This window comes from Labrus bergylta, chromosome 18 (assembly GCF_963930695.1).
Source record: "Labrus bergylta chromosome 18, fLabBer1.1, whole genome shotgun sequence".
Taxonomy (NCBI): domain Eukaryota; kingdom Metazoa; phylum Chordata; class Actinopteri; order Labriformes; family Labridae; genus Labrus; species Labrus bergylta.
In genome coordinates this window covers 6,656,817-6,670,078 of record NC_089212.1, presented here as the reverse complement: position 1 = coordinate 6,670,078, position 13,262 = coordinate 6,656,817, and the positions used below count along the sequence as shown (strand labels likewise).

Here is a 13,262-nt window from a genome sequence, read left to right as displayed (position 1 = left end):
GCGCGTCCGACCGTTCACGAACATCAACGATGATCGTAAAGTGACACAGATCAAGGAATAAAAAGATAAGAGACATTTTTATCAGATGATGTTTTATTCAACATATTTCATTCAATTCAGAATGCTGTGCAGTTGTACATTTGTACATGTTTAAAACATTATGTGTAGGTTATATCTTACATAAATGTAACAATTCATTTCATACAATCATATTTATGTTGATGTTGATTTCTGAGTGGACAGGAAGCTGATGGTTTCACTTTTGTTACTTGTAGCCTGGTATTCTATATTTCTTTTATTTCAATCCCAACCTTGTAGTAATTAGGATTATTTCACTGCTAAGAGGCACAGGGGAAAGTTTTTTAGATGATCTTTTTGTAGTTCATTATCTGAACATTGTAGTTTCACCACGTCATTAACCTCCGCCGGCCCGTCACATTGAATGACGTCTCCTAGTGGAAAATGTGGTCGGATTGTCAGAGCAACGAGATCGCCTTTCCCTAAGTCCTTTATGAATTCTCCTAACATCTTTCCTTAACCTCATGACGTTTTCCCCGGGGTTAAGGTAAAGTGGATAGTGAAAGGAGATAGGAGGGACAATTCGAACGCACACCGTGTTTGAAATGTCATTATCTTCAGAATAAAAACAGCAGAGACCGGGGAGGCTTTGAGATTTTATTAACCCCTTAGAGGATATGTACTTGGATGACAGTCACATGTGATGATGTGTCAAAGAGGCATTTTGTGTTTGTTACACTCAATCAAACAGTCTGACAGGTGAAGAACATAGTGTGCAGGATATATGAAAACACACACTGAAGAACAACCCTAACCCCCTAAAACATGATATGATTATTTCATCTAAACAGCTTCACACATGAATGATAAACAAAAAAATCTAACTCAGCCAAAACCACTCCAGTGTAGGTGTGTGAAGGTTCAATGTGTGACTGGTGATATCCTCTCAGGTCATGTGACTGCTGTCACTCTGCAGCAGAGACAGACTGGAAGACTCGGTGAAAGATAGGAAGTCCACTGTGAAACACAAAGTCTCGAATAAAACTGTCACAATTTGTCCCTTTCTTTTCCTTCCAGTAAAATGAAGACTTGATATGCTCAAATCGGCTGATATTATCGAATGGCCGATTAATCGGTCGGGCTCTAATAAAAACAGAAAAAAAAGCAGCTTCATGTCAAAAAACAGTGTTCCTCCAAGGCTCTTAAGAAGACACAAGAGCTATGTCAATGTTTTCTAAAACATGGATTCTTAACATACTGAGCAGTTTAGATTTAATTAGTGACTATGTTATAAAGAGCGGTATGACGACTTGACTGACAGCTCTGTTGACAAATGAGGCGCTGTGTGAGCCAGATTGTCAGAGTAGAGGAGGAACAGGAGCGGTGTTGCCTGAAGAAGTAGATATACTCTTATTTTTTTTCCTCAAATTATTTTTTGTGTCCTATCCAGCGGAGAAGAAACAGCCTCTGTTAGTAACGGTGACATCAGATTCCTCTTGCATATTTAGTAAGTGAGCGTGCTAGCCAATTAGAGACAGAGTAGCAAGGGTCATCCCTTCACCATCCTTTGCAGCATCCTACTGAATATCAATTAATGGTGTGAATCATGCTCATGTGCATTTTGGAAGGGGACGTCGATATTGAGGCTCCACCAGTCAATCTCTACTGTGCACTTTGACTCCAAATGTACATCACATCAGCGGCCCTTGCAGAGTAGTTTGGCTTCAGTTGAGTTCACGTATAAAGACACATCATATAGCTTTGGAAACAGTCGACATTACGTAGCATCCAGTTCACAGCTTTTCTTTAAATGTCTCTCGCTGTATTCGAGCAGGACTTGGTATTGGAAAAAAAGGTATCAGAACATCTCTATTATATTACATAATGCAGTAAGTTTCACATGCACATAACATGTACTGTGTCCGCTGTACATTCAGACTCTTCTCCTGACTGATCGTTGGAGTCACATAAGCGCCGCACTAACACAACACCTCCACATTCTGCATGTCAGCATGTGTGAGAGAGAGTGCTACTTTCACTCTGACGCCCTGATGCAAACAGAAAGAAACAACTTCCTGCAATGCCCTTTTCTGTTCCTCAGAAAAGGGCTCATCCAAAACATGACATCATCAACATGAGTCTTCAGAAGACCTTTACTTCGGTTTTGATTTAATCCCAAATTATGTGAAGCACTTTTTGTCTTTTTATGCAGAGTCAAATCATTAAATAATAAAAATGTAGGGAATGGATTCAATGTAAAGCAATATTGCTCGTTTATAATTAAAGATAGAGTTGGCCTGACACCAGATTTTTTAACTTTGACATGATTCTAGTAGAAATCAAACGGTATCGACGCTCTTTTCGATACCGCGGCAACAAAAATAGAAGTACTAGGCACCAAATATTGGGTAATTTTTCACTTAAGATCACGTGGTATCCAAAACTATCAGAACATAAATTTAAAACAAAAAACTTTACATTAAAATGTTTGGGCAGATTTATTTTATTCCATCGGTGTTTCCTGATCCTGGAAAATCACAGGGCCACTCGAGCGCAGGCAGCAGGACTGAATCACTCTTGTTTCTGCGGCAAAGATCCAGCCCAGAAAGCCCTGAAGCAAGGACCCAGCTCTGGATTTATTCTGTCTGAACATGCTTCAAAACATGCCCAGAAGCCTGCTGCACCACCATCACTTCAGAGTCCTGCAGACCCTCTTCATCTAAAAGCACAGAACCTTTGTGGATCCCTGTCCAAACAGCCATCAGCATGTGCAAGCATGGACCATAAAAAACAGCAGCCTCCACTCTGATCATCATTCCTTTTGAATGTAGATGATGATGATGCACAGAGTTCCCACCAGCCCCAGGGCATGGATCCCCAGGAACCAGAGCAGCAGCCAGAAGAAGATGATCACCACAGGCTCCACTATCTTGTCCCCAAAGTACATCTGGCTGAAGCCGAGTCCTCGCAGGTACTTGTTGAGCATCCCGAACAGAGTCCCCATCCGCTCGCAGTCGTCCAGCTGAGGCTGTCTGGTGGTCGGGTCGTCCACAAGTGGCCATCTGGAGATGGGGTCATTATGGGGTCCAGGTCGGGTCCGGTTGCCATCAACCTGTGGTGAGAAAGTGTAAGTAAGGTTACACACACATTTTTGGTTTGCTGAGTGTGGCTAACGATAGCAGTGCTAGCACCCACAGCCTACAATCCTCCTCACAGCTCAACATCCACATGACCATGCTGAATGTGATTAAGCATCGCCCACGTCGATAGGCACCATAAACAGCCTACACACAACTTTATCTCCATTTTCTAGACACTGCCAGACAGTGCTGCTCCTACGAGATGCAATCCAATCGCTGAGCTTGTTTACATCCTGGTAGTAGAGCGAGGAGAGCCGGCTCATTAACTGACAGAAAAAAAGTTAACAGCCTCTAATCTACTCCTACACCATGAGCCACGTTTGTGCATTTCCTGTTTTTCTAGCATTTTTCAAACGGTGGGTGAAATGGGTGTGCTTAGGTGAAGTCACTTTTTAACCTTTTGCAGCCTCAGTGAAATGTTAATGGCATTGTTAAATACAGCTGCATAGTTTATTATTTCATTTTCCTGATACCACAAAATGTTATTGGCCTCAATCCCATTTATTGTATTGTGATTCACTTCCTTACTGAATGAAAGGGGCCCAGTGAGACACACCCTATCATGTTTCCAATGTTAGTTTAAACACCTGCTGAAGAGATTAAATCAGAAATCTGAGACGGACTTATTGTGAAATCCTCATCCGATAGGGGAACAAATCTTTAACATTTAGCATTTAGCATTGAACCACCGGGCTACGACCCTCTACTGAGATGTATGCCACTTTTAAACTAGTGACTTTCATTCCAGTAGGATTAAATACATTTTCAGAGGCAAAATATTTAAACCAAACCATCCTGTCAAAGTAAATGTGTTTCAACTTGTTTTACTTGTTAGTCTGAGGTAATTGCTCAGGTTGCAATGTAAAGGTGTACTGTAGGTGGGGTGAGGGGTGTCTTCAGGAGACATGCTCAGCAACTTAAAGGTGCACTATGTAGATATGGTAGTGACATTTCAAGTTATTGAAGTGAAACAATTCTATTCTGAACTAAACTAAACTTTACTCAAAGAAAAAATGGATCCCTGGAACTCTGGCGCTAAAAAGCTGCCAGGAGAGTTACAGTTTCACTGTTGTGGCCCCCCAACATAACTTCTCTCACAGCATCTTCAAACAGTGTTACAGGGACCACATTTTCCTCTGAGGACAGTTTTAGTACAGAGTTATAGACATATAGCACATGATCTGTACACTTCTCCAACTTTCATATGTCTCTACCAAAACTCCATAGTGCACCTTTAAGACCTTTGACACAGTTTTCTCCATCGTGAAAAGGCCACCACAGCCATACTACCTTAAATAAACGTCTCATTTAAAGTTGTATTACACACACACACACACACACACACACACACACACACACACACACACACACACACACACACACACAGGAACATATGGCATGATGAAGATGAAACTGCAGAAGTAGTGAAGAAGTTTTACGCTTATAAAAAACAAAACATGAAGATGAAATAGTCTCATATTCACCTGTCTGTTAACTTGAGCTTGTTTATAATAATAATAATGTGTAAAACAGAACAAAAACATGAAGCTTAAAGTCTCTTATACACGCCGAATTGTTAACTTGAACTTGTTAATTATGAATACATAGAAAGGAAGTTCTAGCGGAAATATATAGCTTGCCTTTTTTAAAATGATCTTAAAGTGATAGATTTTTCAATGGGGTTTGGCTAAAGCGCGAATGGTTACGCAGGTGACGTCGTGTTAAACTGACGAGCAGCTTTCTGAGCTTATCGTTAGCTCCAAGACGGTGTTGCCATGACAATCAGCTATCAGTGCCCGATGATCAGCATTTACATGTAATAATAAACCAGCTGTCAGCTAGCATGTTAGGGTACTTTCGCTTTACCCGGTGTGTCTGCTGCTGCTGGTGTAGTCCTGCTCCGTGGACAGGTTGAGGAGTGTGCCATCTTCGCTGCTCCTCCACCGGCTGCTCTTCAAAGTCCCGTCGACGGTAAACACACTGTTCGTTTGAGTGCTGCTTCGCTGCGGACATTTTTTTCTTTGCAGTCAGCTGCAGTCCGCTGACAGTAACTTTCAAGAATCAAGACATGAGAGTTCAGATTGTGATAGCTCGGTATCAAGGTCCGCCCTGGAGGCGCGCCGCGCGTTCACGACACATCAGCGACATCATCCAATGGCAGAGCAGCATCGATCACCTACAGGCTCATAGTGGAATTACAGCAGTCTTACTTCTTTTTTTAGACTGTATAAATAATGTTTTTTTAAAGTTGTAATTTCTGAAAAATCAGTCATATATATTTCATAGAGTAATCATTCTATACACTTAGTTCAATAAAACGTTTACATGTCGAATAGATTGTTAAGAAGTTTGGGAATAAGGTGGAAACAGACCTTGCAAAGTACCAGGAAGCAATGTTTGTTTAAAACTCTACTCCCGAGGGTATGTGCTTTTCCGGGAGGAAAAGTAAGTAAAGAGTGGCATGCATCCTGTACCCTTTTTCAGATACAAGGTACTGTTTGTTTGTGCTTTACTTCTTTATTTCAGACACGTATCCAATATAGGACTATTTCTGTCACTATGTTGAAACATTTTGCATTGCAGTTTGCATCTTAGGTGTAAAAACTTTTCTTGCATTCTTTGTTCCCACAGGTATTTCATTAGCATATGTAAACAGGTGTAGATGACATCTGTGGCAGTTTGTCTGGTCTGACCTGTAAGACAGAGGACAGACTTTGATAAATGGCTTCATTTGTTTTCGTCTGTGGCTTCCTCAACGTTTAACTTCAGGGCTTTCTGTCACCAAGTTCTTTCAGAAGAGCACTGATCGTGTCTCATGTTAAAGTACATGTTAAAGTGTTTTTACCCAAATCATCACTACCTGGAAGAAGGATCATGATTTGAGTCTCGACCCCATGTGGTCACATAGAATTCAAATGGAGTCGCCTGTTGTGTTATGGAGTCGAATTTATTGATCAATTGAAAATTACTTTCAACACAGTAGAACAGCTCTTACATGATTGAAAACAAATACATTTCAGCTAAAAGCTGTACATGTTTTGGATGTCTCGGGTCTCTAGAGCTTTGTGAAGTCAAAGTGGGGTCACTGGGTTAAATGTTCAATAAAAAAAGTAATCCTTTCTTTCTTCATGTTGAGGGATCCAAGCAGATGCAAAATGAAAGATCCAAAAAGACAAGCACATCCCTATGCAGGGGTTGGATCCATAAACAAATATAGGTATAAAGAAGCAAAAAAAAAAAAGCCCAAGGCGCTCCAGTTAAAGGATTTATTAACAATTGACGTTTCGAGCCAACATGCTCTTCTCCCGGATTTGAAGAAAATCTCTAACGCCCCACTAACCAACAAACGGACAAACAAACAAAATCTGTCTCTGAGCTGGATTAACTCCCTGCGGGGGGTCCTTCCTTATGGCCACATATAACTCCTGTTAATCTGAAATAAATTGAAACAAATGTATTGGTATGATGTCATTTATTTAAATGGATCTCTCAACTTTTTCATACTGGATATACAGTTATGACTTGCTGTTTCATTATAAAGTCTTTAGTGATATGTTGTGATCTTCTTGAATGCAATATTTTAATGTTTCCAAGTGAGGATTGCTCTTTTGATTTCTTTATGATATGTTTATGATGTCATGCTCCTAGAGGCCAGAAAAACAACAACCTGTAAGTTAGTATCCGTGCTGAAATGTTCAGTCTACTGAGGTGGACCCAAAAAATGCCAACTGAATGACCACGAGGGTTCAGTCTACTGAAACCCCCTACTGAGAGGTCTGCACTTCATCCTGAACTGTGGCTTTTCGCAAAGGGCCTCTGTGTTTCTGACCTTCTGTGTCAGTTTGTCGGCAGTCCTACACCCTTCCTCTGTGACCTCCGTGTGTTGATTTTGGTACAGGGAAGAAAGTAAACATACAACATTAAGGAACAAATCATGACGAGATGAAAGTTCACAAAAAATGTGTCTGATCTCGTCCAAATAGTCAGTAACAGAAAATCACAAGAAGTGAACATGTACCGTCTATTTCTTGTGGTACTTTTTGCCGATAATCCCGTTGTAGCCAATAAATCATATTATCAATAAAGGAATTCTACAAGTCATCAATTGTTTTTTTTAAATGTTGTGCTGCTCATATTGTTACAAAGTTTTGATTTCTAATGTTTCCTCTAGAGTAAATTGCCTTCATTCATAATGAACACTGTGACAAGAGTAAACAAATCCGACACTGATGTCTTGGACAGTTTGTCAGGTGCTTGCAGGTCAGTATTTAATTCTCCACAGGGTGATGTGTTGTGTCAAACCGTCCTTGACACCCAAAAAGCCGTGTGCTGGCCCTGATGTTGTGATTTGTTACCCTGACAGTGAGGCGCAGGATTACACGCCGCTTGTAAGCGCCGTAATCCCAGCTAATCTGGGATTCAGTTTCACTCTGCTCTGTGGACACAACCTCCGACCGGATCTCAGAGGGAATATGGAAACACTGAGGGTCTCTCTGGGTTGGGGGTTTGTCTGATGAAGGATGTATCTGCTGGTCCTGGTCCAGGTCCTGCAGTCCGCTCTGTTGGGGGTCCACTCCTGTCCGGCTGTGTGTTCCTGCTCGTACGGGACCGGAGGGAACGCAGAGCTCAGGTGCAGTGAGGCAGACTTCAATCTCATCTGTGTGTGTGTGTGCCACTGATTTCAACATATAAAGCTAATTATAGACAATTAGATTTAATGAATAGATTTGTGAAGCTCTTGGAGAACCAACAGGGAAGTGCTGGTGTAACATATGTCATATATGCTGATGTGATCATGTGAAATATTTGATTATGTACGTATTAATGTCATGTTGTGCGGCAGCGTGACAGTGTTTTTACACAAATGTCATAAATAAAGTTAATTTAAGACGAAAAGTCGAAACATAAAATTACAAACACAATATTCATGGAGGATGGAGGGAGACTCCATTTTTTTAATTGGCAAAAGACCTTTTAAGAATAAGTTGATTTAAAAGAGTAAATCATTCTTGATTAGAGATCCTAACTTAATAGTTAAATAAAAAACACACTTAAAGGACCAATCTGTAAAATATCTACTGAGTTAAATCATAAAATGACATTACTATATCTTCAGACATTTAGGAAACATGCTTTAGGCAAACTGTTCTAATAAGCTCCACGAGCAGAAACGTGCTCAAACTAGGATCAATATTGGAGATGCTTTTGAAAAATGGAGAGAGGTTAGAACACAGAAAGGTTTACAGACCGATGCAGAGCTGGATAAACACTGAAGCTTCAGTGTCCACCACATGGCAACCTGTGTGAGCATCGACTCTAGAGAGGAGGGGGCGGGGGGAGACAGCTCTCTACAATGTTTTGAATGTAGACTGCAGTACCCATTTTAAACACTAGGTGTCAGAGTTGCATATTGCTCCTTTAACTATTGTGTATTGGTTTGACTTTTGGAAATGGCGTATAAAATGCAACATTATCAGAAAAAAATGAATGAAATGAAAAAGAAAATGATTGCATTTTAAGATGAAACCACACTATGACATATACTTAAATTTAACTTCTAGCACTTTTGATACGTTTTCATTGTAAACCCACTTTTCACAAAACAAGATGCTAGACAAGATCAGGCTCCATATTAGTGCTTTCACACTTGAACAAAACTCCTGAAGTTTTTGGGGTGAGCTGCATGTGTGAACGCAAAATGTAAAATGTTTCACTGGGACTTTTACCTGACTTTCACCAAGTGGGAGGGGGTGGGGCCTTTATTCCCTTTGATTGGTGGATGACCATAGACTGTATGCAGATGACCTTTGCGACCTCCTTTCAGGAGCAGTCCTCCTGAATTTATCTAGACATTTTCAGGAGTGCATATGTGAAAACGGGTGTGGTTACCCAAACTTTTGGTTCCCGCCTTCTTTCTTGTGATTGTTTTTTTTCCCGTTGTAGTTGGAAATACAACAGGACAGTTAGATACTCACTCCATTTCATTGGGACTTAAATTCAAAATAGTTTTTTCTCTGGTCCTTTGTGCATCATTTTTGTCATCTTTCATAAAGCTGACCTCTCAGCTCTGTGTTTAACACGGCAGGTTGGTGCGGTGTAACGACCCTGGGATCTCAGCTGTTCCCATAAACGTCCCCGCTGACACGGGCAAACTGCGTCTGGAGAAGACCCTGATCTCCAGGGTGCCCCGGGCGGCCTTCTTCAACCTGTCAGACCTGCGCTTCCTGTGGCTGAACTACAACTCTATCACTTCCATCCACCCCAGCAGCTTCGTCAACCTGAAGGCCCTGCGAGAGCTGCGCCTGGACGGGAACCTTCTCACATCATTCCCGTGGGAGGGGCTAAGGGATATGCCCCGCCTCCAGACTCTGGGTCTCCATAACAACCGTCTGTCCAGCCTCCCTGCTCAAGCTTCTTTGTTTCTCTCAAACATCACCTTCCTTGACCTTTCCAGCAACAGGTGTGACCAGAAACAACCTGCTGATGTCAGGAGAGATACAGCTGTACGGTTATTTAAAAGACTTCTCTCTCTTCTCCCCTCAGGCTGACCGTGTTACCTGCTGAGCTGCTCGACCTTTGGCTTCCTCCTCCAGGACAACAGGGAGGACCAGTTCAAAGAAGGATCTTAGGTACAGTCTGATTATAAGGGGAAACAATATACAAATTCTATTGCTATCAAAAGCAGCTTCAACAAAATGTGAGTATCTCCCAGCTATGGGCTACATACATTTTGTTATCAACTGGACTCTTGGTTTTAACTTGATACCATTCATGGTGGTTGGTCTAAGTAGCTGACAGGCATGTTCGCCATGTTTTGTATGGACATGCAACTTAACAGAATCAGACAGATAAAAGGACCCAAAATTTAGGCTCACACAAGTTGAGTAAAAGCAGAGTTTAATAACAAGTCCAGGTTGGCATATGGAGTAGCAAACAAATCCAAGAAACGGCAGGCAAAAGACAAAAAGGAGAAGGTAAGGTCAAAAAACACTTCAAGAAAAAAAGCTGGAACTAGGCAACACAAGCCACACACTACGAACTGGCATCATGAGGCAGGAAACACAGATTATATACACAGACAATCAGGAGGTAACGAGACACAGGTGAACACAATCAGGGTAGGGAGGCTCAAGGCAGGAAAACATGAGGAGTGGGATCTGAGACACAGAGACAAAACAGGAACAGACAATAATACTAAATAAATGGGTAGAAACAAAAGGTGACCTAGGTAACTTTACGGGTTGTGTCACAACTGGCATTCATATGCTGGAAAATTAGGTACATTAAATAAAACAATCTAAGAATGAAGTCATAATATCATGAGAAATAGCATACATTTTTGGCTATGGTTAGCCTATATGCTATTTTAAAGGATAAGGCATAAGAGCAGGAAGCTGCCTGGGCTAAAATGAGGAATGTGGAGCATCTTGTGAGGTGACACTTAAGTAAAGGTTTCATTTTAGTGCAGGCTGCTGCATGCTCTTCTGATATTACCCTTCAAAAGAACAAATATGTTGACCTTAGCCCGCATTTTTTATTTTTCCCCCCATAAAGTTCATTTTTGTTATATCACCACTGTATTCTCTTAACTGTGGCTCCACTGTAGATTAAAAAGTAAATTGAACCAATAAATTACTCAGTGCTTCTAATAATACGGAAGAGGATGAGGGCCACTGAAAATGTATTTTTTGATTCAGACTTTTCTTTCAGACTTCGACTTCAGAGAGAGAATTCTGAGAAAAAGTCAGCGCTAATAGCTTTATCCTCTTCTGTAACCCTGAAAGCTCAACCTGCCTGCTTGTGGAGCTATGATGTCACGTAACAGGATGCCTTGCACTTGAGTAGCCGCAGCCTCACTCTGCTGAGTTTCTTCACCAGTTCACTTTGTGTAGAAGAAAAAATATGGCTTAGATTCATTCAGCTAAACAGATTTTGCAGACCTTCCATCAATCAAGACAATGATGTAACCCACTCAAATTGTCCTGGGCACACAGGTCTCCATGACAACCCTTGGTTGTGTGACTGCCAGATCTCCATGGTGATGTCCCTGTCCATGTCTCTGGGGAGTCCCTTGGTCCTGATGGACCAGCTCTTGGTCTGCAGCCGGTCTGTGGATCAGTCGGGGACGCTGCTGGGTCAGGCGGAGCTGTCCCGCTGTATGAGACCATCAGTTCAGCCTGCAGCCACCAGAGTCATCTCTCCGCTGGGCAGCAACGTCATCCTGCGCTGTGAAGCCACTGGGTACCCGACACCCACCCTGACCTGGATCAAAACCTCCACCTACACAGGTGAGTGATCCAGGGTCTCTCTCAGGTGATGAGGTAATGTTAAGAATATATGAGCATCAGTTCATTCATGTTTTTATCTGGCTTTCTCTGCAGATTGTTGCAGAAAAAAGCTATTTGAGAACTCTGACCAGCTACCCAGGAATCTCGAGAGCTGTAAGTGGTGCTACTTTATATATTTTGAAATAATTTGGTTAAACGTGCAAAACACCTCAAAGTAAAAAACATAATTTTAATATCACCACTGAGAATATTCCTCCTTCATGGCTGCTCTTTTATTGCCTCCCAAAAAATTGCTATTTCTATTGCCCTCACCTGCCCTTGCGCTAAGAGCTAAGATATTGCACCTTTTTATCTTCAAGTTATGCAGGAATCTCCTCGGGTCGGGGTCCGCTGGTCGATCATCATCCTGAACGGATTATCATACAAGGACGCGGGTGAATATCGCTGCCAGGCGCGGAACATGGCGGGATTGTCCGAAGCCCCCATCAAACTGAAGGTGGTCGGAGTCACCCGACTGTCCCGTCTCCTGAAGAGGAAGTACCTAAAGACTCCGCTCAAATTATCAAGAAAATACAAGAGGCCGAACCAGACCGTGTCTACGACCAGCAGGCCCCCAGAGAAGGAGAACCAGATACTCCAGAACGTCACACTTTCAAACAAGATCCAGACTGCTGCTAATCTGGTGTTCAAAGAGTTCCTCAAAGAAAAAAGTCTGAAAATCAACATAACAGATGAAAATAAATAGACAGAGACATTCATTAAGTCTATTTCAGAGCCCAGAGAAATTTCTCCGGCTGCATTCGTTGGGTTCAGCATGGAAGAGTAAAGGAAGTAAGACTATTTAGAGTTCCAGACATTCTGCATGAAAACAATGCAGTGTGTGTTGATGAGCTATTCTGTGAATTAAACTTGTTTATAAAAATAAATTTCTGACATACCAATTTGGTTGTAGCGTCTGTGATGTGATCTGTGGTGTTCTGAATAGATGTCTTAAAACCTTTAGATTCCTGTGGTTCAGATCCAGACGACAGAAAAACAACGCCCTAGTGTCTGCAGTGAGATGCTTCCCCAGTGTCACCCCTTCTCGAAGCCCCCGATGGGACGATGAGTTTACAATGATCTCAAAGAACTTCTGCAAGATCCTGAGATACTTTTGCGTTTCTTGACAAAAGTTTTTATTCAAGTGAATTCAATCACTAGGCCAAAGGCAAAGTGGTACGCTTTGGTAAAGTCGGACATTGGGATGGGAATATCAGGGGATCTCGCCAAAAGTTCCTCTGGATCTGACAATTTTTTTCCCCTGGGTTTTGACAATGTTCCTCAGATCTTACAAAAGTTTCAAGGGATCTTGCAAAAGTTTAATGGGAAGGGTTTCTCTGGATCTTTAATAATATGGTGTGATCGATATGGGATTTTTGGAGCCAACACCATTATCGATTTTGGGGAGAAAAGAATATCAGATACTGATCTTTCTTAGATCTATGTTCAATCGGTAGAGATAGCTATAGATATAAACTAGATGGTCACTAAACTTTATAGTAACTGCTCATGTACGTGCCTCAACGCTCGAGACTCTGGAGAGTGATATTGCTTGTTGTAGTCCATATAACGACCTCTGCTGGTGACAGCCAGAAAGAGAACTGCTAGTATAATACTCAAATAAAAAGCTATTTATCTGGTAAATAAATCTTGTAATATCAGCCCATATCTGTGATAAAATTTGCAGATACCTATAGTCACCGGATATGCTAATATCGGCCGATGTTATTGATTGGTTGATTAATCAGTCGCGCTCTAATTTATTTTTTTGGGTCTT

At 41.6% G+C, this 13,262-nt stretch overlaps 2 protein-coding genes across 3 annotated transcripts; one reads left to right on the top strand and one right to left on the bottom strand.

The window, feature by feature from the left end:
* Nucleotides 1–661: 661 nt before the first annotated feature.
* Nucleotides 662–5,272, bottom strand: fam241a (family with sequence similarity 241 member A). Its single transcript, XM_020641281.3, has 2 exons — nucleotides 5,025–5,272; nucleotides 662–3,130 (listed from the first exon to the last, which is right to left on the bottom strand). Exons 1-2 carry the CDS (start codon nucleotides 5,169–5,171, stop codon nucleotides 2,831–2,833), a joined length of 447 nt encoding a protein of 148 aa, XP_020496937.1. The 5' UTR covers nucleotides 5,172–5,272; the 3' UTR covers nucleotides 662–2,830.
* On the top strand, nucleotides 5,266–12,387 carry lrit3b (leucine-rich repeat, immunoglobulin-like and transmembrane domains 3b). Of its 2 annotated transcripts, XM_029278761.2 has the most exons (7): nucleotides 5,266–7,418; nucleotides 7,522–7,788; nucleotides 9,244–9,618; nucleotides 9,702–9,787; nucleotides 11,153–11,446; nucleotides 11,540–11,599; nucleotides 11,806–12,387. In XM_029278761.2, the coding sequence occupies exons 2-7, from the start codon at nucleotides 7,679–7,681 to the stop codon at nucleotides 12,189–12,191; spliced, it is 1,311 nt and encodes a 436-aa protein (XP_029134594.2). In that variant the 5' UTR covers nucleotides 5,266–7,418; nucleotides 7,522–7,678; the 3' UTR covers nucleotides 12,192–12,387. The 2 variants fall into 2 exon arrangements, with proteins under 2 accessions (XP_029134594.2, XP_020496939.2); XM_020641283.3 differs by having other exon boundaries at nucleotides 5,266–7,788.
* Nucleotides 12,388–13,262: the final 875 nt, after the last annotated feature.